This window comes from Belonocnema kinseyi, chromosome 6, assembly GCF_010883055.1.
Source record: "Belonocnema kinseyi isolate 2016_QV_RU_SX_M_011 chromosome 6, B_treatae_v1, whole genome shotgun sequence".
Taxonomy (NCBI): domain Eukaryota; kingdom Metazoa; phylum Arthropoda; class Insecta; order Hymenoptera; family Cynipidae; genus Belonocnema; species Belonocnema kinseyi.
Window position 1 is genome coordinate 33,353,341 of NC_046662.1, and position 22,418 is coordinate 33,375,758.

Sequence of the window (22,418 nt, forward strand, 5' to 3'; positions counted from 1 at the left end):
TATTTGAAATAAGTTTATTAGAAACCTCACTCTCCTTTATTTCATATTATATTTTTCATAAATATTTCTTTCAGCAGGAAAAATATTGAATGTTTCCAATATTTTTTATAATCGGGAAAGAACCGGGAAACCCCAGGGAATTTAAATTTCCGGATCTCTAGACACCCTGATTTTCTTTTTTTTATATTCATATTCTGATTCAATGAGATCAAATATCCAGAATGTATACGAGAAATTATAAATAAATAATAAATATGAGTGATATTTGGAATTTTCAGCTAAGTCAAGCAAGAGTCACAAGACTCCTGCGAGCAGTAGTAGTTCAACGACTCACAATCTGACAAATACTATGACAGTATCAAGTCAGGCTCCAGTTTCGACTTCTCATCATAATACTTCTTCAACTAGCAGTACAACAAATTCGCAACCGAATGTCGTTAGGTGAGAAATGCAGTCTTTAGAATTTATAATTCAAATTTTTACAACAAATCCAGTTCTGATATTCAAGTGTTTTATCTATTTTTTTTTATTAACCGCTGCTTGATGATCACAGTTCTGCAAAGGAAGGAAGGTAAAGATCCTTGATTGTTAAATAACAATTAAATTAATATAAAATCAGAACAAGTCTGAAAATTGTGACAAATTTCTCGAATGTTCAGTCTTCAGACTATCATTTAGAATATATTTTGTCGACTTTTGATAAAGTTCAGTAACTTCAGTTCTTTAATGTAGAATCCAAAATGGAAGTGTTAGAAATTGAACAATTTTAAATTAGAAATATTTAAAAATTAAATATGCAAAAAATTCACTCTCTCAAGTTTTTATAGTTTTAAAGATGCATTTTTTTAGAGTATGACTATATAAAATTAAATCATTAAAAATAAAAAATTTACAATCATTTTTTTTGGAAGTGAACAATTTAAACTTAAATCGTTAATATTTTATAATTTATTATTATCATATTATCATAAGAGGCAGGATTTTTGTTCTTTCGTCTGTTGTATCCTGTGTCATTTTTGTAAAAAACAACTAGGATTTTCTTGCTTTGTATAAAAAATACGTGTCGTTTCAATTCTTTGGAAATGATTCAGTGGGGATTTCTCTTTTTTTTGACCTACTTGTATTCTTGAAAAAAATCGTGTAGTTTTTAGTTTCGAAGGTAAAAGTAGTTTTTAATGCAAAATAATTTTTTTTAATAATTTGAGAAAATTCAAAAAGATTTTCAAAAACTTCAAAGATATCAAGTCAAAATATCAACAAAAAAGTTGATCTTTAACCAAATAGTTGAGTTTTGAAAACAAAATTAATTCTCAACGAGAAATCTAATTGTTGATATTTGAATTCAAACTGATATTTTTTATTTTTATTCAATAATAGTTGAAGTCATAAAAAAAAATATATATATTCAACAAAATAGTTGAATCATAAAAAAAATTAACCAGTTGTATTTTCAACTAAAAAAGATTTAAAGTTTTCCAAAACGAACGAATTCTCTTCAAAATAGTTACATTTTTTCAATACAAAAATATGAATTTTTAACCAAGTAATTGAATTTTCAACCAAACAGATTAATTCTCAACAAAAATGTAATAGTTAATATTTCAATGTAAAAAGAGTTTAATTTGAAATCACATATTTATTCAAAATTTTATGGAATTTTTAAAAATCTTTTTAAATATTCTCTTAAAATAATTTTTTTTTAATAATCATTCAAAACTTTTCCAAAAATTTTAAGAAAATTTTATTATTCTGTTTAAACTTTTCAAAACTCATAAAAAGGTCCTGAATTTTTTGCTCAAAATCGAGAACATTCACAGAGATTTTTAAAATTTTCAGATGGGTTGACTAAGTAGCTACACAATTTCGAGCATATAATTGTATTTTATAGTATTCCCAGGAATCTTTAAAAAAATTGTTTTAAAATTATTTTTTGAAATATGATAAATTTGAAAAAATGGCTTCGAAATCTTTCAGATTCTTTTTTGATAATATTGGAATATTTTTAAATATTTTCAATATATTCTTTAAAAACAAATTTTCTAGAAAAATTCATCCAATTTTTCTAAAATCTTAAGACTTCTTCAAAAATCTACATTTTGTTTATATTTATTTAAATCTTGTTAAGTTTAGAATGATTTGTGTATCTCTTTGAAACTTCTAAATATCTGTCAAACTTATTCTAATTTTTACTAAAATTTTTTAATCTATCAAATTTAAAAGTGTTGCTGTAAAATCTTCATGTTTTTCGGAAATTTGAGGAAATTATTTTGAAATGTAATATTCTAAAATCTTTCTAAATCTTGAAAAAGTTCAAAAAAATGTATTTTAAAATCTTTAAAAATCTACATTATGTTTCAAGTTATTTAAAATCGTTTCAAATTGTTTTAAATATTTTTCAAACCTTAAATTATTTTTAAATTTTAACGAAAGTTTTAAAACTGTGAAATATTTTTTGAAATAATGAAGTTTTCATTAAACAAATTTTTAATCCTACGAAAATTACGAAAATTGTATTAAAATCTTTCAGATCTTTTTTCGACATATTTTGAAATCATTAAAAAAATTTCCCAATAATCTTATTTTCGATATAAAAATGTTAAGAACAGATATATTTCCTGATATTGAAAAACTTTTGAAATTGAATTGTTCTCTTTTATCAATAATGTTTAGAAATATCAAAAATAATTTTTATATTATTTAAGAATCATTTGCAAATTAAATTTTCTCTTTTAGAAATAAATCTTTTGAATAAAAATTGCTCATTTGGAAATTACGATTTCGTTCCACCGTTTTTTTTTTTAGATAGGATAGCTACTGTGAAGACTGAGTTTTATTTTCTGCTTAGAGTTGAGAAAAATCATAGAAAATCAAGGAATCTGAAATCCCGGCCTCTGACTGATAAACACCCAAATACAAAATTTAATAATTAAATAAAATGATTTAAATCTCATCTGTTTATATAGCTAAATATCAACAATTTTCCTCTTTTTAGCGATCCTAGCAGTATATTGGGTGGTGTTCGTTTGCCCCCGGACACGGAGATTATCAAATATACTTCAAGTATAGTCGGGCCAAAGATTCCGGGCACGACAAACCGGGGCAGAAAGAAAACGATATCCCTGGACTCTCCAAGCGTGAGCGTGCATGCTCCTGGTGGTCCAGGGTTGTCCTCACATCAAACAAACACCACCTCGTCGTCGTCGTCGTCGTCGTCTCTGATGATGGAGCCGCGAAAGTTCAATCGCACACAGGTAGATCGATCACTAACCATCCAAATACAAGATCGTAATTATCTTTGTGTAAGCCAGTAATTATTTATTTATTTATTTATTTATCTACCTAACTACAATCTACATGCAACACAACAATTTTAAGTCTATGATTGAAATGGAAGAATAGTAATAATTCGACTCTTCTTTTCAATCTATTCAGAACGATTCGAACGAGTACCGAGATGCCGTGGATAGGGTCGAAGTGATTAAATTACCAGCGCACTCGACGAACGGTTCTATTCTCTCGGCTCCGCCAACCTACACAACTAGTAATATGAGCAGTACGAACGATTTGGACGCTCCTCTAAATCTTTCCCTGAAACCTGCCTCGGCGAGTAGCAGCTCACCGACCACTGGAAGTCAACCCCTTACCCAACTCAGTAATCTGAGTCAGTCGTTATTGGCTTCTGATAATAGAACATGTGAGGTTTTATTTTCACTGATTTTTCGTTACATGCCTCGGACTCACCACAATATTGACACTGTTTGACACTTTTTTCTTTCTTTCTTTCTTTTTTTTTTTTGAAACGGTGACACTATTTTTCTACTATTTCGAAAAAATGACACTATTTTAAAAATCAAAAAGGCGAATTTTCAATCCGAAACAGATTTTTCAGTCAATGAAGATGAAAAATTTCGTAAAAAATGTTGAATCTCAAAGCCAAGAGTATGAGGTTTTAACAAAATAGTTGAATGTTCGACCGAATAGTTGAATTTTAAACCAAAAAGATGAATTTTCAAACAAGAAGATTAATTTTCTACCTGAAAATATGAATTCTCAACAAAATACATAAACTTTTAACCAAATGGTTACATTGTAAACCAAAAAGAATAATTTATAACGAAAAAATACGAATTTTTTTTTATCAAATTACGTCAATTTTTAACTGAATACTTTGAACAATGGATGTGATGTAAGCCTACATTGTAATTGATTAATTCTTAATATTAATTTTTTAGTCGAGTCATTTTTTAACCAAAAATGGAGTAGTTAAGTTTTCATTCAGGTGGATCAATTTTCAATATTAAAACGAATTTTCTACAAAGCAGTTATTTTGTAACAAATTGTTGAATTTTCATCCTAAACACATAAATTGTCAGCGAAACATGTTATAGTTAATATTTTAACTAAAAATATTTTAATTAAAAATAAAAAACAGTTGGATTTAAACATCAAAGACGATTTTTAAACAAAATACTTGATTTTTAACTAAAAAAATTTATTTTCTACAAAGAAAGACGATTTTTCGATTAAATACAGGAATTTTTAACGAAAAAGTGTTATTTTCTACCAAAAAGATCATTTCTCTATAAAAAATGTAGAATTTTTAACAATTACATAAATTTTTAGATAAATAGTTTAAACAATGGGTATAATGTTCATTCGAATTTTATTGTATTAATTTTTAGTTTAAATTTTTTCCTTCCTAATATTTTTTAACAAAAGGCTCGATTTTTCAACCAGATAATTGGAATTAACAACGAAAAAGATAATCTACCAATTCTAAATTATTATAAATTTAAATTCTACTATTTGGTGAAAACTCTATGAATTTATTCTAAATATAAAATTTTTTATTAGTTAAATTTTAAACTAAATAGTTAAATTTTCAATAAAAGAAATTACTTTAAAAAAACTATTTTTCATCTAAAATTATGAATTATATAAAAAAATGAACTTTTAAGAAAGTAGCTCTACCTGCAACCAAAGAGTTGAATTTTCGACCTAAAAATATAAATTTTCAACGAAATACGTAATACTTGATTTAAAAAAAAAATACATTTTAATTAAAAACATAGTAATTGTTTTATTTAACCAACAAAGATGAATTTTCAACAACAAAAAAACGCTTGATTTTATCAAAAAAATTGATTTTCTGCCCAAAAATGATGAATTTTCAAGAAAATACATCAATTGATCTAAAATATGAATGTTTAAAAAAATAGTTCAATTTTCAATTAAAGAAATTTTTTTAGTCAAGAAAGAATAAACGTCAAAGAAATTGTTGAATTTTGAAGCCAAAAAGACGAATTTTCAACAAAATGCGTAATTTTATCAATAAAGAAAATTATTCTATACCAAAAAAGACGAATTTTCAACAAATTACATAAATTTTTGAACCAAATAGTTAAATTTTCTACCAACTTGTTGATTTTCCGAGCAAAAACTAGAATTTTCGACAAGCAATTGAATTTTTAATAAAAAATTTAGTTTTTAATCAGAACTGATTAATTTTTAAATAAGACCGCTGCATTCATAATCAAACATGGTATAATTTATGCTGAAAGATATGAATATATAAACAAAAAATGTGAATATTTAACAAAATAGTTCAATTTTCAATTAAAAAAAAAAATTTAGTCAAGAAAGAAAAAAATTCTAAAAAATTCTTGAATTTTATATTGAAAAAGACAAATTTTCAACAAAATACATCAATTTTCAGCCAAATAGTTCAATTGTCTACCAAATTGTTGACTTTCCGAGGAGAACTACCAGTTTTATACAAATCAATTCAATTTTTAATCAGAACAGATTAATTTTTAAATAGGCAGTTGCATGTTTAACCAAAAAATGTAAAATTTCTACCGAAAGAGATGATTTGTTGACCTACAAGTATGAAGTTTGAACCAAGTAGTTGAATTTTCAATTTAAAAATATTAACTTGTGTGTTAAGAAAGAAAAAAATTTCAATGAAATTGTTGAATTTTGAAGCAAATAATAAAAATTTTCGACCAAAAAAGCTTAATTCCTAACTAAAAATGTAATAGTAGACTTTTCCACCGAACAAAGTTGTCTTTTCTTACTTGGTTCTATTAATTCAATTGGAATTTAAACGGGAAAATGAGACAAGGGGGAAAGCATGTGAAGCCTACAAAAAATAAATAGGAATTTTGATAATTTATAGACTAAAGAGTAGCACTTGAAATAAACATTGAAATTCATTTTTAACCATTTTGACACAACTAAAAAAAAAAATTTATTACACTATTGACACCATTTTCGATCTCTAAAGTGAGTCCGAGACATGCCATTATGATTTCATTTCATTTTCTTCAATTGAAATCGTGACAGCTATTCGTACCATCGCATCGCATCGCATCGCATCGTAGCCAATTGCTGAGGAATGTCAAAATGAAATTAATATACTGTAATCGTTTAATTTTAACAGCCCATCCATCACCACATACAATCATACATACACGAAAATCATGACAATCATCAGTTTACTCAACAGATTTTAATTACACAAAAGTTTCCTTTCCTTTCGCAACAGATTGTAATGTAAATAATTCGTATGCAGCGCGGCGAAAACCTGGACCTAAGCCGAGAAGAGTACCCCAAAATTCGATGTCGGTACCACCATCGCCAAGTCCATCACTGGCTCAGTTGTTCGCTGCTGCGGATTCCCCGCAGCGGCCGAGCAGCGGAAGCGAAGAAAGTGAGAGTACGAGTACAACCCATCACAAAGATGGCCGACCAAGAAATTTAGGTCGAGGTGTATCGAAACCAAAAAAGAATACAGTCGCCTCACTTTTGGCGCAGAGCAGAGCTCTGGGTATAAAACCGGTCCCGGGTTCCCTGGACCCGAGCGTTCCATTATCGCACCAGGTTTCCTTACTCAGGTCCAATATTCTGGCTGCCCAGCAGCTCCATGCGTCTGCTTTGGGCCACGGTGACGAGAAACATCAAGTAAGTTTTTATCACCCATGTCTCTCTATTTTTCAATCCCAATATCCAGGGTGGCCGCTGGATACCGGGAATTTGAACCAATTTCAAACCGAAAATTCTATCCAATTTTCTAAATAATTAGTTTAATTAGTAATTATAGCGCAATTCAAAAATCTGCTGCTGAACAAAATTTTCCATTTCGGATTTTTATTTTTAAGCTGACATTTTTCATTTAAAGAATTTTTAAATGCAGTCTTGGAAGACTTAAACAATTGAAAATTGAAGCGTATGAAATTGAAAATTTGTGATAAAAACATTTGTATTTGATCAGTTGTAAATATAAATTAATTATTTTGAAAATTTAACTGTATTTGAAGTATCAAAAAGTGTACAATAATTTATTGGTTGAGATGATTTTATATCCTTTCAAAATTTAAGAATTTCCAGAGTTCAACGTTAAAATTGAAACTGGTTCAGTTCAAAAGCCTTAGTCGTAAAAACTTGTTAATAATTTGAAACTGAATTGTTGGAAATATAAAGCCTTGAATCTTTATAAGCCTTGAATTTTAATGTATAAATAATAATTGAATACTTATTATTTTTAGAAACAATTAGAGTAATTTTTAGTTATGTTGAGAGGTGTTGAAAGGATTCAACATTAATTTAAAACTTGAAATGATTTCAAATAATTTAAACGAAGTGTGTGTTTTTCTTAAGATTGGTAGGAAGATTGAAAATGGTTTTTTGTTTTGAAAAATTATTTGAAATTCGAATAATTTTAAATAATGTTTAGAAGCCATGAAAAAACATTTAATAATATTTAATTTTTAAAAATTTGAAACAGCATGTAGATTTTTTAAGACTTAAGTAAAATTTTGAAGTTTTTTAACGATATCTAGACTATTTATAATTCAAATTTGGACATTTTTTAATTTATTGATTGATTCAGTTTAATTTAATTTTTAATTTATTTAAATACAACAGTTTTGAATTACTCCAATTTTAAACTTTTATTTCGTAAGTTAAAAATTGAAGATTTTCCACCTTAAATGCTTTAATTTTTCACGAATTCAATTGGAAAAATGGTGAGCTTTAGAGTTCGAATTTTTTTAATTTAATCGACCATGACAAATATTTGCGAATCGAGAATTTGAAGAATTAAATGTAATAATAAAATAGGATGAACAGGGTAATTTTTTACAAAAATAGGGATTCTTTTAAATAAAATTAATGTAAATGTATTACATTCAATGTGAAATTCTTTCAAGTCGAAATATGTATATTGCATCTTCAACAAAATAGTTGAATTTCCAACCAAAAAAAGATTTTCTATCAAGACGGCTTTTTCAAAAAGCAGTTTAATTTTCAATCGTAAAAGACGAATTTTTAACTTAGAAGAATGAATTTTCGACAAAATTGTTGATTTTTCTACCAAACAAGGCAACTTTAACAATGTAATTGATTTTTCAACAAAACTATTGAATTTTTAACCTGCAAAAGTGAATTTTGATTAAATGTTAATTGAAAATTTTGAGTGAATTTTGGTTTATTTTTTACCAATTTTCAAAAACACAATTAATTTTCCTTCTAGAACGGTGAATTTTTAACCAAGTAGTTCAATTTTCAAAAAAAAAAAAATCATTTTCAGGAAGTTGATTTCAACCAAAAACATGAAGTTTTAACAAAATATTTTAATTATTCACCGAAAAGATTCATTTTTCAATAAACAAGATTAATTGTCTCCCCAAAAAGTTGAATTTCCAACAAATCACATGCATTTTCTACCTAATGTTGAATTCTTAGTTTAAAAAATTAATTTTCAGCAAAATAGTTAAAGTTTCAATAAAGAAGATGAATCTTAAAAAAAAACAATGAATTTTTAACAAAGCAGTTCACAACGTTCAAAAATTTTTCAACAAAATAATTAATTTAAATATTTAAATAAACAATTTTTATTTCAATATAGCTGAACTTTCAAAGAATGTAATAGTTCTTTAATTTAATTTTAATTTTAATTTTAATAGTTCTTTAAAATCTTTGAAAATTTTGAAAAATAACGGTTTTTTTAGTGTAATCAGATTACAAAGAATTTATTTTACAAATCTTCCGCAAATATTTCAAATTAAAAAACAATGAATTAAAAAAAACCAGTTTATTTAAAAAAAAAAGTGGTAAAACTTAAAAAAATGAATATTTAACTATGAAACAAGTAATTTGGATTTTCATCCCGAAAATATGATTTTTCAACAAAAAGTTTAATGTTTTATGAAATAGTTGAATTCTGAAATAAATAGATTAATATTTAACCATATAGTTGCATTTTCTCCCAGAATAGTTGAGTTTTCAACATAAAATATGAATTTTTTAACCAAATAGTTAAATTTTCAACAACAAAAAAAGAAGAATTTTCTGCCTTGGTAATAAAACTAATGTCCTATCAAATAGTTCAATTTTTAAATAAGTAGTTTATTATTTAACCATGTAGTTGGATTTTCTACCAAATTGTTCAATTTTGAACCAAAAAAGATATATATTCAATTGAAATTTGGAATAGTTAAATTTTCAGTAAAAAATTAATTGCATATCAATAAAATAGTTAAATTTGCAGCCAAAAAAATTAACCTTCAACTCAAAATATAAATTTTTATCAAAGTAGTTCAACTTTCAACAAAGTAGTTGAAAGTTCATCCTTTTGGGATTAACCAAAAATATAATGGTGGACTTTTTGACTAAAAGAAATATACTGTTAAACAAAAAAATGTAGGAAAAAAAATGGTTTTAAAACAAGGAATAGGGGAAAGAACTTTGTTAAAATTTGTCATCTGTAACGTCACTTTCACCGGTATCTCCCCACTCCTATCCTTGTTATCAAACATATTTTTGGCGCGACTGCTTCCCCTCTCTAATTAGTGATTTGTGTTAGTTTATGGAAAATCTCTTTGTAAGAATTCTATTTTTTTTTCTGCTTTTGATTTTATTTGAAGTATTTACTCTTTTGGTTATCGCGAGCTTATGGTTTCCGTTTACCTATGATTTTCCACTAAATCCTGCTCCCTATATAGAAATCTTTGCAGGAGAAGATGAAAAACAGACTGCTCGAAGTTTCGGGCGAGGAGAGCAACATGGACGTGACTAGTGAGAGTGGAAGTAACACTGACGCGGTCAGTGATACCGACGATGATAATGCGGATGGCATGTCGAATGCGAAGAGAAGAAAGCTCAATTCTAGTGAAAAGGATCTTCAAGTGCCGCTGGAACGCGGATGGAAAAGGGAAACAGTCATCAAGGGTCTCGGCAAAACGGGAGTCATCAAGGGCGATGTTTCCTACTACAGTCCTTGCGGGAAATCGTTTAGGAATACTTCTGAACTTTTAAAGGTAGCTGCTTCCCGTATAAAACAGAGAAAAACTTGTCTTCCGGACTAGAATCAATAAAAGTGCAAGAAAATGTAATTTTTAAAATTGAATTTCAGTTTCTCGAGTATCACAATCCAGTGGAGTTGTCAACAGCGAACTTTTCGTTTTCGTCGAGGCCGCTTGTCGGTGAATTCTTGCAGCCAACGATGGGTCTGGCGGAAGCGGAATTTGTGAGGCTCGGTGCTCAGGAGGTAGCGAGGAGGTTAGACGAGCTGAAAGCCGCTGGCGGCTTCAGGGACGTCAGGGTCAATAGTCAATACGAGAGGGACAAGTTGGCATACGCCAAGAAACTCGCCAAAGAAGAAGCACAACGTCACAAAGAGCAAGCCAGGTAAATTCAACCAGGTCCAATCAGGGTGGTCGTTACAAAAATGGAATATTTGCAGTTTCAGTTCAAAGAACATTAATTTTCAACTAAAGTGAAACGGATTTTTAGCCAAAGACATTAGTCTTTAATCACAATGAATAGAAGCACAAAGTGATACTTTGTAATGACAAAGTAGAATAGTTGAATTCTTCACAAAACAGAAAAGTTTTTAACGAAAAAGATTACATTTCTATGAAAAAAGGTAAATTGTACAGAAATAATGGAATAAATTAAAGTTAATTTTCAACTAAAATGATGTCTTTAACTAAACAAAATTAATGTTTAACCAATTACATGAATTTTCAACAAAATAGTTTCATTTTTTTACCAGTAAAATTAATTTTTAACAAAATCGATGAAGTTTCAACTAATGAGAGTTTTCTTATACCAAAAAAAGAAGAATTTTCCACAAAATAATTAAATTTTCAAAAAGAGAGTAATTAAATATTTATTTAAAAACTTAATTTTCAACGAAATACTATAATTTTCAAACAGAAAGATTAAATTTCTACCAAAAACAGAACAATTCGCGACAAAAAATGGAACAGTTACATTTTGAGTTAAAAAATTAATTTTAAATAAGAAAAAACTAATATTTCAGGGATCAGGGAATAGTCAGGGAATTTGAAGAAAATATTACGAAAGTCAGAGATTTTCCGAAAGAGGCATTTTAAAATTTAAATATTTGTCAAAGACAATAAATTTGAAATTTTTACATTTTAATTTGAAATTGTTTTATGCTTGGTAATTTTTTTTTGTTATATTTTTTTTCTAAATTAAGGAATTTTTCAAATGAAGTTTTGCGGCTTGAAAATTTACTTATTTTGGTTAAAAAAATACCTTTTTGTTCAAAATTCATATTTTAATTTAGCTATTTTATTTTTTTCCTTACTAGCTATATTTGCTTAAAAATTTAATTTTTTGTTGAAAATTCATCTATTTTGCTAAAAGCGTCTTTTTTGGACGAAAATTGAACTTTTTTGTAGAAAATTCATATTTTTGTATTGAAAATTCAACTATTATGTTAAAAAATTTGTCTTTTTGGTTGAAAAATTCATCCTTGTAGGTTAAAAATGCAGCTACTTGGTGAAAAGTTTAATTACTTTGTTGAAAATTCAAATATTTTGATAAAGTATTTTCTGTATCGAAAATTCAACCGTTTTTTTTTTAAATTAGTCTTTTTGGTTGAATTCAACTGCTTTTTAATTAAAATAAAAATATTTTTTGTTTGAAAATTGAACTAATAGTTAAAGGTCGAGTATAAAAAATCATGTTTTGTTGAAGATTCATAATTTCAGTTGAAAGTCCATCTCTTTGGTTGAAAATTCGTTTTTTGGTTGTTAACAATTTTTTTTTCCACTAAAAGTTTAATTAAAGATTAATCATTTTATATGAAAATTCATGTCGCTGGTGGAAAGTTGAAATATTTTGTTAAAAATTGATATATTTAGTTGAAAATTCAACTATTTGGCTTAAAGTTGAACTACTTTGTTACAAATTTATTTTTTGAGTTGAAGGTTCATTTCTTTGACTAAAAACTTAAATATTTTGTTGAAAACTCATCTTTTTGTGGAAAATTTAACTATTTTTTAAAAGATAAATCTTTTTGGGCTTCAAAAAACTTTTTTATTGAAAAAGCAACTATAATTGGTTTAAGTTTAGTATTTTTCGAGTAAAAATTAGAAAATTCGATTAAAAATCATCTTTGTAGGCTGAATGTTGAACAATGATTTTTTCTTGGAAATTCAACTATTTGGTTGAAAATTTAACTGTTTTTGGTTGAAAATTCAACTATTTGCCAAAAAGTTCCACTCTTTTGTTAAAAACTCAACAATTTCTTAAAAATTTAACTCTTTTACATAAAAAGTTAATCTATTTAGTCAGTAATTATAACTGTTTGATTACAAATTATTTTTTGTTGATAATTCAACTATTTGATTGAAAATGCAACTGTTTTTGGTTGAAGATTTTTTGTTGTTGAAAATTTAGTTGCAAATTCATCTTTTTAGGTAGAAAATTCAACTGATTGGTAAAAAGTTCAATCATGTTGTTAAAAATTCAACTATTTTGTTGAAAAATTCAGCTCTTTCATAAAAAAAAGTTCAATTATCTAGTTGTAATTACAACTTTCTGGTTACAAATTATTTGTTGTTAAAAATTCAACTATTTGGTTAAAACTGCAATCGTTTTTGGTTGAAGTTTAATCTTTTTGGTTTGAAAATTTGACTATTTTGTTGAAAATTTATATTTGAAGGTAGAAAATTAAAGTATTTGGTTAAAAAGTCATTTTTTTTCGTCGAATATTAGTCCTTTTGGATTGAAATTTTATTTTCTTTTGTAAAAAAAAGTAATTATTTAGTAGTTGAAATAAATGTATTTGAAATTTAGTAGTTTTAATCCTAATTTTGTCTATTTTGTTTCGTTTATAAAAGATTCTATGTTCAAAATGTTACGAGATTAAAATGCTGGTTTTTGAATATTAATGGTCAGGGAAAATAAAAAATTGGTCAGAGAAGAATCAGGGAAAAGTGAGGGAATTTCGAAAATGAAGGTTTTCGGCCATCCTGTCCAATGTAACTCTTGAATTTGGTGTTCACGATTAACTGAATATAATTAATAATAACAATTGGTAATTGAAATTGAATTCGCAGGTTACTGAAAGAGCAGGAGAAGAGTGAACGGCAGGAGGCGGTGAGACGGGAGAGGGAGATCAGGAATCAGCAGCTCTTGGAGGTGAGTGCTTGTCAATTTCGAGCTCCTTCGTTTTGTCTCGATCTTGTTGTTTCATTCGTTAAAGATCTATTATTCTCTTTCTACTTGAGATACCTACGTTTTTGTATTTTGTCCACCTACCGTGCGTGTCGCATGCTCTTTGTGTGTGCCGTATATTATATCTTACATTTATTTATATGTATATTTTACATATATACACTCCTTAAATCGATAGTTCATTTATTAGTTGAATTACATTTACTCGTCTTCCCTCAACCTAAAACCGCACCCCCCCCCCCCCCCCCCCCCCCCCCCCCCCATGATCCAAAACCGAAAAATCCGCCAACCAGAGATCGCTAGCAATAGTGACAGGAGAGCCCAGCATGTCCTCTTTTTTTTTTTATTGTTTCGTTTGAGTTACGTTTAAAACGTCATGTCATGTCACCAGACAGAAACGTATTTTGCATCGCTTTTCCACCCGCTACTCGGTGACTCGACCGACCTGAGTTCCGATCGCGATTGGTTTCTTATTTTATCAAATCGGCGCCTAGATTTTATCGTTGAGATTCTTTTAATTCTTTTCTCGACTTTCTCATTTTTCCCTCCCCCTTGAATAAATAAACGAACGCTAACGTGGTAAGATACGAACCAATCGCGTTTCGCAAGTGATAGTCCACTTTGAGAGCAGCAAAGTTCCTTTACCCAAGACTCGAAACGAGAGTAGGTGCACGCGAGTGTCAAAGTCAGTGCCGAAATACATATATATATATATTTTTTTTTGTATCCTGGCTGCGATCCGATTCTTGATGGATTTTGCTTTTCTCTTGGGCTTGAACCAGCTGAAGAGAAAAGATTTTGAGTTGTTGGGCTCACTCGGGAACGGAACGCAGCGAGATTCTTCGGGCTATCAAGAATAGGAGCGTATCTTCTGCGGAGGATAATACTAAAGTTTTTTTGAAATTTCTAAAAACAGCTGACGTCCAAGTGAAGAAAGTTGTTGTTTACATTTTGCCATAATGATGTCAGGATAGCCATAAGGGATCCATGAACTACGTTAAAAATAGGGTGATTTTTTATAATAATAGGGGAAGTAATTTTTTCGAATTAAATGAATGTAAATGCCATATTGCATTCAACATTACCAAAAAAAGATTCTCAATAACCAAATTAATTTTTAACCAAACAGGTGCATTAAAAATCATATAGTTTTTAATTATAAAGCAAACCAATAATGTAGCACAAATCGGTTGAATTTTTAACAAAAAGTTAATTTTCTACTAAGAAATATTAATTTTTGACCAAAAAAGATGACTTTTCAGCCAAATGGTCGAATTATCTATCAAAAGACGAATTTTCGACCGAAAGATGAATATTCAGGGAATTTAATTAAACGAAAAGGAACGAAATTTGAACAAAAATATTTGGATTTTCAACTAAAAATTTTTTTTTTTTCAACTAAAAATAGAATCTTCAAATTTTCATTAAAAAAATTAATTTTCAACAAAATGCATGAATTTTCTACCAAATAGTTTATTTTTCAACTCATAAAAGAGAACTTTTTAGATAAGAATTTGATTTTTAACTTTAAAAAAATCGAATTTTCAGCAGAAAAGTTAAATTTCTAATCAAAGGGGTGAATCCTAACAAAATTAATTTTGAACCAAACAGTTGTATTGCGAACCAGATAGTTCAACTCTAAAGCAAAAAGAAATGTTTGTCCAACTTAGTTGAATTTTTAACAAAAAAGTTAGTTTTCTACTAAGAAAGATGCATTTTTGACCAAAAAAACCACCAAATTCAACCAAGAAAAATGGCTTTTGTACCATAAAAAATGAATTTCCTATAAAAAGACGAATTTTCTACATCAAACGGAATATTCAACGAGTTCAATTAAACGAAAATAAACAAATTTTTAATAAAAAAGTTGAATTCATGAAAATATAGTTGAATTTCAAACCAAATAGTTGAATTTCCAACTAAAAAAATATTTTTTCGAAGCTAAAAAATTTTCAATGAGTCACATTTAATTAAAAAATATGAATTGTGAACGAAGTATTTGAAACCTGAACTAGAACGATGAATTCTCAACGAGTAAGATTAATTTTCTAACCAAAAAGATGCATTTGCAACAAAATACATTAGTTTTATAACAAATGATTTATTTTTCAGCTCATAAAAGATAACTTTTTAGATAAGAAATCAATTTTTAACCAAAGAGGTGAATCCTATAAGTAATTTTGAAAAAATTAGTTCCAATTTCAACCAAGTTAGTTCCATTTTATTTGAATTTTAAAGACAAATTTCCCTCGAAACAGATTAATTTTTGACCCCAAAATATGTCTTTTAAACAATAAATTTAATTTTTAACCAAATATTTTAATTTTCTACCAAATTCATGAGTTTTAAAGCCAAAAAGATCAATTTTCTACAAAAGTTAAAAAGTAGTTTAACTTTAAAATAATCATAATAGTTGATATGTCATCTAAAAATGTATATATTTTTATATCGTGTTTTCAACAAAAAAGTTAAATATTCAACCAGAGGTAAATCCTAAAAAAAAATATATAACTTTACCAAAGTAGTTCAACTTTTAACCAAGTAGTAGCATTTTCTACGAAAAACGATGAATTTTCAACAAAATACATGCATTTTTAACCAAATAGTTGAATTTTAAACAGAAAAGATTAATTTTCAATAAAAAATATAATTAAAAAAAAATGGATGTTATATTTTTAAATAAAAATGAAATAAAGTTTCAACCAAAAGAAAAATTACTTTTTTATAAAATAGTTCAATTTTCAACAAAAGAATTCAATATTCAACCCAGTAGCTGATTTTTTGACCGAGAAGATTAATTTTCTAAAATGTATTGTTAAATTTTGAAACTAAAAGATGAATTTTCACACACAAAAATGAGTTCTTAACAAAGTATTTAAACTTAAAACTAAGCAGTTAATATTTTAACCAAAAAAGATAAATTTAACAAAATAGTTGCATTTGCAACGAAATAATTAAGTTTTCGACCAAATAGTAAATTTTCTAACCAAACTTCTATTAATTTAGTTTTCGATTAAGCGAAAGAACGAAAAAAGAGGGAGGTTTCTTGAAAATAGGGAGAAAGAGAAGAATTATTGAAAAAGGGGGGAAGCCCTAATAAACTAAACAAGAATTTCTTTTTTAAATTTAATACAAATATTTTAATATAAATCTTTAATCAATTATATTTAATACAATTATTATTTATATTAATGAATCAATTATTCTTTTTTAAGTTATAAAAGTTGTAAATAATTTGAATCAGAATAAGGAAAAATAGTTGTGAAACTCATCTTTTGCGAAATTCACAAACTTTGTATAAAATGTATCATGGGGAAGAGGACTAAATCGCATTGCGGATTGCAAGATAACGGTCCTTATGGCAAACTGTAGACAGCAACTCCCTTCACCAGGCTAGCAGAGAAGTAAATAAATTGTTGAGTCTGGATATTTTGTCAGATCTTTTGCAACCAGGATTAATTTGATTTTGAGATCCTCCGTGGAAAAGAGCCGCTCGGTGTACAAGTAGTCGTGTTAATGGTAAAGAAATAATTAAAGTCAGCTACTGGAGATGGCTTTCCTAAAATTGTCTAATGCACTAGTGAAAGAAAGAAAGAAAGAAAGAAAGAGAGAGAGAGAGAAAGAGGGAGATCGATCATCCATTCACTCGCTCCACTGACCCATCCTTCTTTACTCACAACTCACTGCCCCACACTTGCTCATCCGTTCACTCACTGCCTCGCATTTGGTCACACAAACATCCGTATTCGCACACCTCACTCACCCCCCCACCCCCAAAAAACACGGACACTCACCAAGAGAAAAGAAAAATCAGAGAAAAAATATTAGCCCACTGTGGACTGACAGTAGCCGCCTGGCGGCTACCTGGCACGAATGCAGGGTCGAAAGCGGCTCGCGTTCACGATCAAACAGAAAATGAAGATCATCCAAGAAATCGAGAGAGGGAAGAGCAAGAGTGATGTGGCCCGAGAACTGGGACTGGCCAGCAGCACCGTGGCGACAATCTGGAAGAATCGGGAGAGCATCGCCGAGAGCTGGAGGAATCGGGACGTCATGCAGACCGATGTGGACATCGAGTCGGCGAAAAAGATGAGTTTGAATTCAAATCTGGGGGTGTCACCGCTGCTGCCGACGCTGATGTCACCCCTGACAACCGCTTCAGCGACGACTCCAATTGCGAATGTGGCAACCTCGAGGGCGACCTCGCCCTCACACCTGGACAGCATGCAGCAGGTCCAGGCTCAAACGCAAAATCAGGAATTGCTGCAGGAGGTAAGACGCTCTCCTCGATCCCCCCTCGGTAATCAATCCTCCATTAGATAACACCCCGTCCATCCATCTAGACCCTCTTGTGTGTCTCTCATATCCGGTCATCGAGACACGACGAGTCACTCATCGATAACCAAGTTCCTGACTCCTCCTCGGCTTCTACATTAGAAAGTATATATTGCTTACGGACACATTTTCACGCTGGCAAATTCATGCGTTAGATGCAGTACGGGTAGTGTTCTAAAGAGTTTGAGTGCTCGGAGAAATTCTCACGAGCATGAGAATATGCTCGAGAATATGCTCGAACTTTTACGTGCTTTGAGAATTTAATGAGCATCTACAAGCATTTTGAATAAGGATTTAAAATATGTATCGCTTAAAATTGGAAAGGGCGCTTAATTTAAGTGGTAAAAGAAAATATATTATTCGCATTAAATAGTGCACGCATTATTCAGGGTTGCTACAATATCCCAATTTCTAAATTCTCGTAGATATGAAACCAACCATACGCCTAGATTCTGGAAGAGTAATAATATTGATGCAAAAGAAAATTGTCACTCAATACACTTTAAACACTTTTCAATTGAGTTTTCAAATCGAAAAGATAAATTTTGAACCTAAGAAAAAAATTTCTAACTAAAATGATGAAGCTCCAACCAAAAAGATTAATTTTCTACTGAAAGATTCAACATCAACAAAGTACATGAATTTTCATCCAAAAAAGATGAAATTTCAATAAAAACTAGCATAATTAAAATGTTAGAAAAATAAATGTCCAACGAAAAAAAAAGTTTCAAGAAAATAGTTTGTTTTTTTCTTAAAATAAAGATGAATTAAATTTTTAGGTAAAACAATCAATTTTCAAACAAAAAATGAATTCTTAACCAAATATTTTAATTTAAAACCCAAAAGATGTATTTTCTACCAAAAAAGATATAGTTTTAATAAAATATATCAATTTTCAATTAAAAAAGATAAATCTACGATCAATTAGTAGATTAGATAGTACAAATATACAAGATAATATAATAATATAATAAATATAATAAAAAGATAATAATACAAGATAGTACAATTTTCAGTAAGAAAAGTACATTTTAAAGAGAAAAAAACGAGTTTTCAGCAAAAATATTTAATTTTCAAAAAAAAATATTGTTCTATAAAAAATGTTTAAAAAAACGAATTTTTAACCAAACATTTTTTTTCAACCAATGAAATGAATTCCTAGCAAAAAATAGAATAATTACATTCTCTACAAAACAGAATATTTTTTAATGAAAAAGATTACATTTCTATAAAAATATGTGAATTAGCCACAAAAAAAATTGAATAATTAAAGTGAATTTTCTACTAAAACGATCAATCTTCAACTAAAAAATAATTTTTTTAAATAAATACGTGAATTTTCAACTAAAAAGATCAATTTTCTACCAAAAATAAAATACTTAAATTTTCAGTTAGCAAAATAAACTTTCAACCAAAAAATAAACGAATTTTCAACAAAATAGTGAAATTTTCAAAAAATAGAATAATTAAATATTGGGGAAAAAACTTAATTTTCAATAAAATCATAGTCAATTTTCAATGAAATACTATAATTTTCAACGAAGAAAATTAAGTTCTATCCAAAAAGATCAATTTTCAACAAAAAACTTGAACAGTTACATTTTCAACTGAAAAAATTAATGCTAAATATAAATTTAAAAAAAAAAATATTTTTCATCCAATAAGATCAATTTTCAACCAATAAGATGAATTTTCTACCAAAATCGACGCATTTTTTACATAGTAGATCAATTTTCTACCAAATATTTTATTTTTTCAAAAGGAATTTTTAACTAAAAAGAGGAATTTGTCACCAAGAAGCTTAAATATTCTTCCAAAAATTAGTATTTTCAATAAAATACAGGCATTTTAAACTAAATATTGGAATTTATATCTGAAGAAGATACATTTTAGATCAAATATTTACGAGTTAAATTTTCAGTGTAAACAATTAACTAAAATCATGAATCATCAAGCAAATAAATAAATTTTTCACAAAGTAGTTTTACTTTCAACTGACTAGTTGAATTTTCAAGCAAACAGGATTTTATTTTCATACTAAAAATAGTTTCGTTTAACCAAGCAAGATGAATTTTCAACAAAATAGTTTGAATCCTCAACGAAAAGAGATTCATCTTCAACCAAATAATTAAGATTTTTAACAATTATAATAAAATTAACTTCAACTTTATATTATCGAAAATTCCCTAACTCTATCAGGTTTTTCCTGAAACATTCCCTGACTTTCTGGAATTCTTGATCTGTAATTTAAAAAAAGTATATGTTTATTTCCTTCTAGAAAGTTTTTGTATTTTTTTATTAATTACCATATATATTTGTTTAAACAATGAATGCTTTAAATTCTCTTACATGCTCTATAAATGCTCTGTTAGAGCTTAAATGCTGAGCATATTCTCGAGAGTATTTACTGAATATAAATTCTTGGGCATTTAAGAACTCTAAGTACGGGCGTTTTTTCTACCGTGAGATTTTTTTTAAGCGAACCTCTTTTTTTAACGTTTATTTGTATAGGCTTTTGTTGACGGGAGGGTGCAATACTCTGGATACCTTCGAATGCTGCATGGTATAGAAAGCTTTCGCACAGACAAGCACGTATACATTTATTGTATCTACCTCAGATTTATTAGTCAGATGAGTAGCTTTATGATTTCACAATTTTAGCTTCCATATCTTTTTGAGCAGAAGGATTCTGTGATGGAATTGCAAATCTTTTAGGTGATATTTGGAAATGTTTTTAAATTGTTTAAGGTCATATTTTCAGATTCTTCAGAGGAAAAGATATAACTTTACGAAATTTTCTTTCAGGAGAAAAGGCTCTTAAAAACCCTCCTAAAGTTTCCTCGAATTATATTAAGTTCCTGCAATTTTTTATTAAAATTTTTATATTCAAATTAAAATTAAAATTCCTTGAATTATTCTTCAGATAATTCTTTTGATTTTAATCATGATATAAAATAATAACAATTTGCCGTTTTCCTCATCTCATTATTTGAAAAAAAATATTCCGATTACGAAGTTCATTAATACTTGATTTATTTCGTAGAATCTTTGAGTTTTTGTAAAATAAAAACCCAAAACAGTAGGAGAAAATTGCATTGTTAAGTTAATAATTTGAACTTTTAATTTCGGAATAATTGCAATACAGAGTGGCCGCTGGAGCGAGAAACCGAGAATTTTACAAATTTTGAGAAGAAAAATCTATCCAATCATTATAGAATGCAGATTAGAATTAAAAAGAAATCAATAAAATATTAATAGCGTTTGAAATTAAAAATTTTCAATCAAATCCGTTTTAAATTGATCAACTGTCAATATAATTAATACATGACTTTTAAACTTGAACTGTAGTTCGAGAATGGAAAATTGAAAAATAATTGATTTTAAAAGTCGATTCAGAGTTCCTCGAAAATTAAACAATTTACAGATTTTAGCGTTCAAAATTGACATTTTTCAATACGAAGCCAATTTAAAGGTCCGATCAAACTTAATAAACTATTTTCAATTTCAAATAATTACAAAAATTAATAGATTGATAGTTTAAATCCTATTATTAAATTTCACATGCTATTCCAATATTGTTTCGGTCATATGCACATTTAATTTTCAACCCATTAAATTTGAAAATTTTTAATTAAAAAAGAACAATTTTTCAATATTTAGCAATAAAATTAGACTGTTATTTGAAATATTTTTGAGTGAAAGTATGAAATAAGAATTGGACAACTATCAATTTGAAACGATTTGAAATGAAATAATTCAATTTAAAAGGAATTATGTATAACAGAAATGTTTAAATTTAACAATTCTAGTTTTAAAAAAGGGAAGAAATGTTGAAATTTAATTTTCGATTTAGAAAAGGAACTTTTTTGTTTTTTTACATTTTTATGGAGTTGAAGGCGGGAAAATTTTGTATTTTGAACATTTTTATTGAGTTTGGAATCCGGAAATTTCAGCTTTTAATTTAAATTGAATCTGAACTTTTTAAATAAAAAAGTAACAATTTTTTAATATTTAGCAATATTTGAGTATTGATTAAAAATGAGACTTTATTTGAAACGACTTAAATTTAAAATAATTTAACTTCTAATTTAAAAAATGTACAGATCAAAAATTTTTTATTTTGCCAATAATGATCAATTTGGAAAATGTATTGGTTCATTTTTAATTTTACTACCATTTAATTTAAAATCGTTCATTTGAAACGTGTTAAAAACATATATTTTATACGTGTTAGTTATTGAGCATTCGAGTAAAAAAAATATAAGCTTCAATTTTAAAACTTTTAAATTCAGAAGTATTCCACTTTGAATGCTTTAGTTTGCAGTTCCGTTTTTATTACTATAAATGAAGGATTTGTGTGCTTTCAGAGCACAAATTATTTTATTTCAATGACTGTGTAAAACTTTTACGACTCGGGAAATGACTGAGAATTTTCTCCTCGATTAAAACGGTCACCCTGCAATAATTACGTTGAAACGACATCTCATAATTCTAGATTTTACACTTTAAAAAATTTCAAATTAATTTATTTGTGCTAAACTTGATTTTTATCATGATTATGAACTAAATTATTAACTTAATTATTAGTC

At 27.8% G+C, this 22,418-nt stretch overlaps 1 protein-coding gene across 9 annotated transcripts in view; it reads left to right on the top strand.

The window, feature by feature from the left end:
- LOC117174174 (bromodomain adjacent to zinc finger domain protein 2B-like) overlaps nt 1–22,418 on the top strand; it is a 228,757-nt gene that overhangs the window by 153,424 nt on the left and 52,915 nt on the right. For 5 of the 9 annotated variants that reach the window (XM_033363008.1, XM_033363013.1, XM_033363009.1 and 2 more), the window contains exons 7-14: nt 279–441; nt 554–571; nt 2,993–3,251; nt 3,433–3,694; nt 6,548–6,963; nt 10,005–10,319; nt 10,415–10,689; nt 13,377–13,458. In XM_033363008.1, the coding sequence (XP_033218899.1) occupies nt 279–441; nt 554–571; nt 2,993–3,251; nt 3,433–3,694; nt 6,548–6,963; nt 10,005–10,319; nt 10,415–10,689; nt 13,377–13,458 (1,790 nt within the window). Of the gene's footprint in view, nt 1–278; nt 442–553; nt 572–2,992; nt 3,252–3,432; nt 3,695–6,547; nt 6,964–10,004; nt 10,320–10,414; nt 10,690–13,376; nt 13,459–17,373; nt 17,767–22,418 lie in introns of all 9 variants that reach the window. The other 4 variants (XM_033363007.1, XM_033363012.1, XM_033363006.1 and 1 more) reach the window with 3 other exon arrangements.